Source organism: Lycium barbarum, chromosome 12 (genome assembly GCF_019175385.1).
Source record: "Lycium barbarum isolate Lr01 chromosome 12, ASM1917538v2, whole genome shotgun sequence".
NCBI lineage: Eukaryota > Viridiplantae > Streptophyta > Magnoliopsida > Solanales > Solanaceae > Lycium > Lycium barbarum.
Genome location: NC_083348.1, coordinates 57,328,738 through 57,339,457, shown reverse-complemented (window position 1 = coordinate 57,339,457; position 10,720 = coordinate 57,328,738). Strand labels below are relative to the sequence as shown.

Sequence of the window (10,720 nt, the reverse complement as noted above, 5' to 3'; positions counted from 1 at the left end):
GCATTAGGGCGTTGTAAGCGCGGGTATAAGCATTTTGAAGGATGCAACTTTCTTCTGCAAATTTGGCTGATGGAACATCTTCAGAAAGTCAACGGGGGTCTAGCATTCCAGAAGCCGATGGGTGAGAATCACATTCTGGGTCATGTTCCAGGCGCTATCTTGACAGCAAAATCATTTGAGAAACCAAAGTGTGTGAAAGAGTGGGTAGAATTTCTTAGCCATTTGAACGATGACTCGATGCAATGGATGTTCAGTTGGTTTCCGTCTGAGGTTTTGGTGTTTCGAACGAAGATCATACCATTTTTGGTCTTGATAGGACTTCGAGGTTTGCAGCCTTACGCCCCGCTGAGAGTTTTGGGACAATCAGGGAGGAAGCAAAACATACCTTTAGTGGCAGATATGAGTCATTACTGTGTTGACTACAAAGAAGGGAAAATTCCTTTTGCAAAAGAGGTTATTCGCATGTGGAAATTGAAAGAGACCACAAAAACAGATTCAGTTGAGCCAAATAGATACCAAGCTGGGTGCGAGGACAACTATGTGGAATGGCTGGCCGCTGATTTGGAGGAATCAATCAAACCCGGTGTTAGTTTGAAAGATCGGATTAAGGATGGGGAAGCCGAAGCATGCATATTACTCCGACAATTGCGTGAGAAAAGTCTTGTTTCTGAAGCCGAGCATCATGCGCAACTTAAGGAAAAGGAAAGGGAAGTAGAGAATTGGAAGCAGCAAGCACTTAGTTACGAGCAAAGTATGCAAGAGTTGGATACACTTCTGGCTGAACAGGGCGATACTTGTATCAAAGAAGGCATCAAAACAGGGGGTGTTCTAGCTATGTCATACCTTGCCCAAAATCGCCGAAAGATCGATCAGTCAATTCGGGCAACCAAGAGGTTCAAGAGCGACGAAGGGCCATCTTCATTTTAGTTAACTTGTTCAATAGCGATTGTAATAATTTCTTTTGCATTGGGATTGTATTCGTTTTGGGTTTTCAATTAATAGCACACTGGAATGACACATGACTACATATGTTATCCTTCAAATTGACGCTAGGCCTACCTTTGGCACAAAGGTCCCTTGCATAATAGGACGCATTGATTTCCTTCCGATATGTTTTGTTTGCTATTCAATATATGTTTGTTTGCAATATGTTTTGTTTGCTATTCAATGTATGTTTGCTACGCAATATGTGCTTATTTGCTATGCAACACGTGCTTATTTCAACGTTATCTGCTAAATCTCCATATTATTTTAAAACAGCAATCATTCGGACCATACTAACACAGCTTTCTTCATTCTTAAAAGGTTTATTTTTTATCCCCCAGAGGTTGATTCGCGTTGACTGTGAACTGGCAGACCACCCATACTTCACGAGATCAAAAGCACGAACGTCCGGCAATATGAATGATTCAGGGGCATCCGAACAGACTGGCTTGGGACTCGTCACTCTTCCAAGAGAGGAACCTGAGGCTTCAGGAGGGGGAAATGATGAACTCATTGCCCAATTGTTGCAGCAAATGGCCAATATGCAGACCGAAATTGAGCGACTGCGGAATCTCACCAATCTGTCCATCACTCTGAACGCCCCTCACCCTGAACAAAGAACAAACACAACAATTCCACCATCCTTTTCGCCTGTCGATTCACCCGCACCACAACCTTCTCCCTCAAACCTTCCACTTTACACAGTCCATCCAAATACCTCCAACCCCCAACAAACTAACCAACAATCTGCCTCACAACAGTCAAATCCACAACAAACCATTCCACACCAGATCCACCCACAACCAACCATCCCACAACAAACTATCCAACAACAAACTATCCCACAACAAGCCAACATACAACAAACTACCTCGCAACCAAATGACCAGCAACAAGCCAACTTCCAGCAAATTAACTTCCAACAAACCAATTCACAACCTTTCACTACCCCTTACATTCCTCAACCTACAGTTACCCAAATTAATCCACATACCCAAAATTACCAAGCGGTTCATCCTACCCCACTGGCACGTATTGCTAGCCATAACACGCAATATGTGGCAGAAGCTCAACCTTTCACGACCCAGATGCAGGCTTTGCAGCACCCAGAGGTTGACCCTTACGAAGAATTAGAAAGGGAGGCCAGGGCAAGGGCAGACGAAGATGTGGCAAAAGAGCTTCGCAGTCTGAGAGAAGCCGTCAGAAATATCCAGACCAATAGAGGAGGTGAAGGGCTGGAATATGAAGATCTGTGCATTCACCCTGACGTTGAGTTACCCGCTGGGTATAAAGTGCCAAAGTTTGACATGTTCGACGGGAAGGGAAACCCTCGGGCCCATTTGAGATCATATTGCGATAAGCTTGTCGGAGTGGGTAAAGATCAGGCCATCCGAATGAAACTATTTATAAGGAGTCTAACAGGAGAAGCACTCGATTGGTATACGTACCAAGACCCGCAGAGATGGCACAGTTGGGGAGATATGGCCCAGGAATTCATGGACAGGTTCAGATTCAACACCGAGACTGTCCCAGATCGGTTCTATTTGATGAAGCTGGAGAGAAAATCGACAGAAACTTTCCGGGAATATGCTATACGCTGGAGAGCGGAAGCCGCAAAAGTCCAACCTCCAATGGCAGAGAGTGAAATGACGATGCTTTTCGTACAATCTCTAAAGGACCCCACATATTATGAGAGAATGTTAAGTGTCATTGGGCAGAAGTTTGCTGAAGTCATCAGGATGGGGGACTTCATAGAAGAAGGAATTAAAACAGGGAGAGTTACAAATCTTGCGGCTTTGCAGGCCACAAGTAAGGCCATTCAGGCAGACCCTGCTAAGAAGAAGAGAGACGGAGTATCCCCAGTCATGGCCGTCCAAGATCAAAAACCAACCCAAAAATCAACCCACCAACATTTCTCACCTCAGCCCTCGCACTACAGCCAGTACACTCAAACACCTCAGCCTTATTACCAACCCCCACCTACCCCTCTTCCCGTCTATCACACTCAGCCAGCATATCATTCACCTCGAACCCCTTCCTACCAAAACCCAACACAACACCGTCCAACCTATGCAACGCAACCCCAGTACCATTCACCAAACCGCCCACAAAACACCCCTAGACCACGCCCAAATGTTGAAAGAAGACCAACCAGAACTTACACACCATTAGCCGAGCCTTTAGCCCAACTGTACGAGAGGCTGAAAATGGCAGGGATACTCCAACCAATTCAAGGAAGAACTCCTGATCCTATCCCAGGATGGTATGACGAGACTAAACATTGTGCATATCATTCGGGAATTGCAGGGCATGATACTGGAAACTGTTTTGCTCTCAAGGATAGAGTTGAGGCATTAATCAAAGAAGGAGTCATACAGCTTAAGGAAGCTCCCCCGAACATAAACAACAATCCGTTACCGAATCACTGCAATGCAGATGCGCACATGATCACTATTGATGAAGATTACAATCTGGAGGGGACCATCGTCCCGGTTAAGAAAAGAGATAAGGTCGAATCGTCAGCTTGTGTTGCTCCCGTAATCACAGTTCAAATGAGGGCCCCGTTCGAAGTACTCACTCCAAGGCCCAAGATCACAGCTTTCGTTGCCCCAGCACCTTCTCACAGCACCAAAACGGTCCCCTGGGACTATCAATCCGGGGTAAAGGACAAAGAAAAAGGAAGAATAGTTGTAGAAACCGTTGCCACCGGGATAACTAGATCTGGACGATGCTATGCCCCCGAAGAGGTGGCACGAGGGGCGCCAAGCAAGGAGAATGGCTCGAAGAAAACTATTACAGACGCTGAAGTCGAAGAATTCTGGAGGAAAATGCCGACGAAGGAATACTCTGTTGTAAAACAGCTGAAGAAAACGCCAGCTCAAATTTCCTTATTCGCATTATTGATGAGTTCTGAAGCTCATAGGAGTGCTTTAGTGAAAATACTGAATGAAGCCTATGTTCCGGCCGAGACTTCCAGTGAAAAATTGTCGGCTATGGTAGGGGAGATCCTCGAGGCCCACCGGGTCTCTTTTCATAATGACGAGTTGCCACCTGAAGGTTTGGGGCATAACAAGGCATTAAACATTACTATCAGATGCAGGGATAAGTTCATCTCCAAAGTATTGGTCGACGGGGGTTCAGCTGTGAATATATGTCCTGTCGTTACTCTACGAGCTTTAGGGATCGATGTTGGGAAACTCCACGGCAGTCAGGTCAGTGTCACAGGTTTTGACGGAGCCCGAAGAGAGGTTGTCGGAGAGATCGATTTATTTCTAGAGATTGGGCCTGTGGAGTTCATGGTGAAATTCCAAGTAATGGACATATCTACTAGTTACAACTTGCTGATTGGGAGACCATGGATCCACATGGCTGGTGCGGTCCCTTCCACTTTGCATCAGAGTTTGAAGTTCGTGTGGAATCATCAGGAAGTGGTAATCCATGGAGAAGGCAACAATTCCCTCTACCCGGAAGTTTCGATTCCTCCTATTGAGAGTGTGGAAAGACTAGACGGATCTGTTTTCCACATCAAAGAGATTGTGTGTGCTGTTCAAGCAGGGAAAATAAAATTGCCACAAGCGCTTATGATGGTGGCATGGGAAATGCTGAAGAACGGTTTCCGACCCGGTCAAGGCCTCGGTTTGAATTCGAATGGGATTGTGGAACCAATCCAACTGCCCGGACACAACCATACTTTCGGTCTCGGATATGAGCCCACCCCTGAGGAGATTGCTTTAGCCAGTCTCAAAAGAAGAAGTGCTAGTCCCTTGCCGAAGCCTGTTCCGCTCCTGAATCAATCATTTCTCAGGGATTCCGCTGCCCAGGCGTCAGAAGAAAAGCTGGAAGACGACCTCCTAGAAAATTTTAAGAACTTATTCATCATCGAAGGAGAAGCAGAGTGCAGCATGGTTTCAAGTGGATGTTCCGAAGACCCGACTATCCGGGTTGCAGAGCCAGGATGTCGTCTGAACAATTGGACTTGTACCCCGCCCCCGTTTCTTCGGGAGTCTTGGTAGACAAAACTGTATTCAGTATTTTATGAAACAGACACGATTCAAAATTGAGGCTTGAATCGTGCCTATGCTTTTGTTGTTTTGCCTCCCAACTATTGAAGTTTAAATGCAATTTTCCAGCCATGCTTTTATTTATGTTTTCCATCTTTATTTAATCAATTTTTCTTTTATTTTCAGCAGTCAAATTAATAGATCTGCTGATACCTCGAATATGACACATAGTGAAACGAGCGAGCCCGTAGGAAATGCCGAACAAGATGATGAAGAATGCGAAGAAGATATGCGACCTGAAGGATTAACTAAAGATTATGAATATTTTGAAAATAAGCCAAAACCAAATTTGGATGAAACAGAAATCATAAATTTGGGTAATTCAAAAATCATGATGGAAGTAAGAATCAGCGTCCACTTAACTCCGTCACAGAGAGAGAAATTGATCAAACTTTTGAAAGAGTACATAGATGTGTTCGCCTGGTCTTATGATGATATGCCCGGATTAAGCACTGACATTGTTTCGCACAAGTTGTCTCTTGATCCATCCTGTCCTCCGATAAAGCAAAAGAAAAGAAACATTAAATCAGACTTGAGTTTGAAAATCAAGGAGGAGATCTCTAAACAGTTCGATGCAAAGGTCATACGAACTACGATGTACCCCACTTGGCTAGCCAATATCGTTCCCGTGCCTAAGAAGGATGGCAAAGTTAGAGTGTGCGTGGATTACCGAGATCTCAACAAAGCCAGTCCAAAAGACGACTTTCCCCTCCCGAATATTCATATGCTTATTGATAATTGTGCAAAGCATGAGTTGCAGTCTTTCGTTGATTGCTACGCAGGATATCATCAAATCCTAATGAATGAGGAAGATGCAGAGAAAACAGCATTCATCACACCTTGGGGGGTGTACTACTATCGGGTGATGCCTTTCGGGCTCAAAAACGCAGGAGCTACCTACATGAGAGCCATGACCACCATTTTCCATGATATGATCCATAAAGAGATTGAAGTCTATGTGGATGATATCATCATCAAATCACGAAAGAGCTCAGACCATCTAACGGATTTAAGAAAGTTCTTCGACAGGTTGAGGCGATATAATCTGAAGTTGAACCCCGCAAAATGTGCATTTGGAGTACCTGCAGGGAAATTGTTGGGTTTTATTGTGAGCAGAAGAGGCATAGAGTTAGATCCCTCGAAGATAAAAACCATTCAGGAATTGCCCGCTCCAAAGAGTCGGAAAGATGTGATGAGTTTCCTCGGGCGCCTCAACTACATCAGCCGATTTATAGCACAATCAACGGTGATATGTGAACCAATAATCAAGTTATTGAGGAAGGATGCTCCTACCAAATGGACTGAAGATTGCCAAAGGGCCTTTGACAAAATCAAAGAGTATTTGTCTAGCCCGCCTGTTTTGGTGCCTCCAGAAGCTGGAAGACCTTTGTTATTGTATTTGTCCGTATCAGAAAATGCTTTTGGGTGTGTATTAGGACAGCATGATGAGACAGGAAAGAAGGAGCGAGCGATATATTACTTGAGTAAAAAGTTCACACCTTACGAGGCACGGTATACGTTATTGGAACGCACCTGTTGTGCTTTGACATGGGTTGCACAGAAGTTGAGACATTATTTGTCTGCATATACTACTTACCTCATTTCGAGGATGGACCCACTCAAGTACATCTTCCAGAAGCCTATGCCTACGGGGAAGCTAGCTAAGTGGCAAATGTTGTTGAGCGAGTTTGACATTGTGTATGTTACTCAAAAGGCTGTCAAAGGGCAGGCGATAGCTGATCATCTTGCAGAGAATCCTGTGGACAAGGAATACATACCCCTTAAAACTTATTTCCCGGATGAAGAAGTGTTGTTCATCGGGGAAGGCATCGCAGAAGAGTACCCGGGGTGGAGGCTGTTCTTCGACGGGGCGGCAAATTCTAAAGGGGTCGGCATTGGAGCAGTTTTGATTTCAGAGTCAGGCCAGCACTATCCCATTTCAGCCAAAATCAAGTTCCCGTGTACCAACAATATGGCAGAATATGAGGCTTGTATTCTCGGCCTCAGAATGGCAGCTGACATGCATATACAAGAGCTTCTGGTTATAGGCGATTCAGACTTGCTGGTTCATCAAGTGCGAGGCGAATGGACAACTAAGAACGGGAAGATACTTCCGTACTTGCACTGCGTAAAGGATTTGTGTAAGAGATTCATTAAGGTCGAATTCAAACACGTTCCAAGGACACAGAACGAGTTCGCTGATGCTTTGGCCACGTTGTCTTCTATGATTCAGCATCCAGACAAGAACCGCATAGATCCTATCAAGATAAACGTGCACGATCAACATGCACATTGCTTCTATGTGGACGAAGAGCCTGATGGGGAACCTTGGTACTACGACATTAACAAATATCTTAAGACCGGAGACTATCCGGAAGGGGTAACTAGTGTTCAGAAGAAAACGCTTCGGAGATTAGCAAACCATTTCTTCCTAAGCGGAGAAATCCTGTATAGGAGGACTCCGGAGTTAGGATTATTAAGATGTGTTGACGCTAAAGAAGCGGCTCGTTTGATTGAAGAAGTGCATGGCGGCACATGTGGGCCTCATATGAATGGCTTTACACTGGCTAAGAAGATCCTTCGCGCAGGCTATTTCTGGATGACCATGGAGTCTGATTGTATCCGTTTTGTGCAGAAGTGTCACCGATGTCAGATTCATGGTGATTTGATTCGAGTTCCGCCAAATGAATTAAATGTGACAAGTTCTCCGTGGCCTTTCGCAAGTTGGGGTATGGATGTCATCGGTCCTATCGAGCCAGCAGCATCGAATGGGCACAGGTTCATTTTGGTAGCCATTGATTATTTCACAAAGTGGGTGGAAGCATCTTCACATAAGTCGGTAACAAAGAAGGTGGTAGCGGATTTCGTTCGGAGCAACATTATTTGCCGATTCGGAGTCCCGGAGTCAATCATAACGGATAACGGCGCTAACCTTAACAGTGGTCTAATGCAGGAGATTTGCGATACCTTCAAGATTACTCATCGCAATTCCACTCCTTATCGCCCTCAGATGAATGGGGCAGTTGAAGCAGCCAATAAAAACATCAAGAGAATACTGAGGAAGATGATCGATAATTACAAGCATTGGCACGAGAAACTGCCGTTAGCTCTTCTCGGGTATCGCACTACCGTGAGAACTTCAACAGGGGCAACACCCTATCTTTTGGTCTACGGGACAGAAGCGGTGTTACCTGCTGAGGTAGAAATACCCTCTTTGAGAATCATCCAAGAAGCTGAGTTAAGTGACGCTAAGTGGACGCAGAATCGATACGAACAATTGATGCTCATTGATGGAAAGAGATTGAATGCCGTTTGTCATGGACAACTTTATCAGAATAGAATGGCCAGAGCTTTCAACAAGAAAGTAAGACCGAGGCAATTCAAAACGGGGCAATTGGTACTGAAACGCATATTCCCATGTCAAGATGAAGCTAAAGGCAAATTTGCACCTAACTGGCAGGGACCTTATATGGTTCATCGAGTATTGACTGGAGGAGCGTTAATCCTAGCAGAAATGGATGGCGAAATTTGGCCGAAAGCTATCAACGCAGATGCCGTCAAGAGATATTATATTTAGAAGCCTTCTTTATTTGTATGTAATATCCCGCAACACTTATTCATGTAATGACACTACTCCCCGTGGCGGGATGCATGACAAACCTATATCAGTTTAGGTCTTTTGGGTATAATTCCAATCAATATCCTTTCGTTTGTAATTATGAACTACGCCTGACCTGATTCCCATGGGGGATACGTAGGCGGCCCGCATAGGCCTCGGTCACATCACTTCAAAATTCCAATTTTATTTCCGCTTGTAATTATGAACTACGCCTGACCTGATTCCCATGGGGGATACGTAGGCGGCCCGCATAGGCCTCGGTCACATCACTTCAAAATTCCAATTTTATTTCCGCTTGTAAATATGAACTACGCTTGACCTGATTCCCATGGGGGATACGTAGGCGGCCCGCATAGGCCTCGGTCACATCACAAAATCTCAATATCCCTTTTGTAATTTGAACTACGCTTGACCTGATTCCCATGGGGGATACGTAGGCGGCCCGCATAGGCCTCGGTCACCTCATTTTATTCTCCCCAATTGCATTGCCGCTTGTAATATGAACTACGCCTGACCTGATTCCCAAGGGGGATACGTAGGCGGCCCGCATAGGCCTCGGTCACATTCTCACAAAATCTCAATATCCTTTTTGTAATTTGAACTACGCTTGACCTGATTCCCATGGGGGATACGTAGGCGGCCCGCATAGGCCTCGGTCACATCATTTTATTCTCCCCAATTGCATTGCCGCTTGTAATATTGAACTACGCTCGACCTGATTCCTCTAGTAGGATACATAGGCAGCCTGTGTAGGCTCGGTCTCGCCATTTTGAAAAGATCAACATCCCTTGCACCAGAAACTGGGACAATTTTTTTTAAAAAGGGATCACCGTAAGACAACATCGACAGACTCGGGAGAATATTGTTCGACAGAGTCGTCGGGCAGAAGAAAACTTCGGAAAAAGGGCATTCGCTTTGTTTCACAATATGTCACAGTTCCGAGTTCAGCAAAATTATTTATCACCATACATATAGTTTACTATGTCTATTTTTTCGAAATAATGTGATTCTAATCAGACTGTTTACTAGTCGACCAAGACTTAAAATGAGCGGAGGTTACAAGTTCACACGAAGCTGGAGGCACGAAGCGCAAGAGCCAGATCCCCAAGTCAACGCGAATCAACCCCCTCCCCAAACTTACAAAATTTTCTTTGGATGCAGGTTGCCAAGTTGCAAGAGCGAAATAGGCACGACCTTGAAATGATGGCGCGTCAAACGGTTTGAGCATTCTTCTATCAATTATGTCTTCAAATATAAATAACTTTCGGCGATCACAATAAGCTAATCTTGCAAATTATTTTCTTCAAATATATATCAACGCACAAATATTTTGTATTGCCTTCGAATACATTGCTTTTATTTTTTTGCCACTGCGTGTGCTTGCAGCCGCATTGCACTGCACCTGCATTAATCACCGCCTTTCATATGATGCATGAGCCGCGCACCGCTCTTCGCATCGCTTTTATATCGCCTGGGCCATGCACCGCCCTTTTAAGTTTCTGCATAAGGCCATGCACCGCCTTTCATATGATGCATGAGCTGCGCACCGCTCTTCGCATCGCTTTCATATTGCTTGGGCCATGCACCGCCCTTTTAAATTTCTGCATAAGGCCATGCACCGCCTTTCATATGATGCATGAGCTGCGCACCGCTCTTCGCATCGCTTTCATATTTACTGGGCCATGCACCGCCCTTTTAAATTTCTGCATAAGGCCATGCACCGCCTTTCATATGATGCATGAGCCGCGCACCGCTCTTCGCATCGCTTTTATATCGCCTGGGCCATGCACCGCCCTTTTAAATTTCTGCATAAGGCCATGCACCGCCTTTCATATGATGCATGAGCCGCGCACCGCTCTTCGCATCGCTTTCATATATTGCTTGGGCCATGCACCGCCCTTTTAAGTTTCTGCATAAGGCCATGCACCGCCTTTCATATGATGCATGGGCTGCGCACCGCCCTTCGCATCGCTTTCATATATTGCTTGGGCCATGCACCGCCCTTTTAAATTTCTGCATAAGGCCATGCACCGCCTTTCATATGATGCATGGGCTG

The 10,720-nt window shown here is 45.2% G+C and overlaps 1 protein-coding gene across 1 annotated transcript; it reads left to right on the top strand.

The window, feature by feature from the left end:
- The first annotated feature begins 2,072 nt into the window (after positions 1-2,072).
- On the top strand, positions 2,073-8,622 carry LOC132624277 (uncharacterized). The gene is made up of 4 exons (XM_060339081.1): positions 2,073-2,276; positions 4,410-4,879; positions 5,172-7,347; positions 7,405-8,622. Exons 1-4 carry the CDS (start codon positions 2,073-2,075, stop codon positions 8,620-8,622), a joined length of 4,068 nt encoding a protein of 1,355 aa, XP_060195064.1.
- The last annotated feature ends 2,098 nt before the right edge of the window (positions 8,623-10,720 follow it).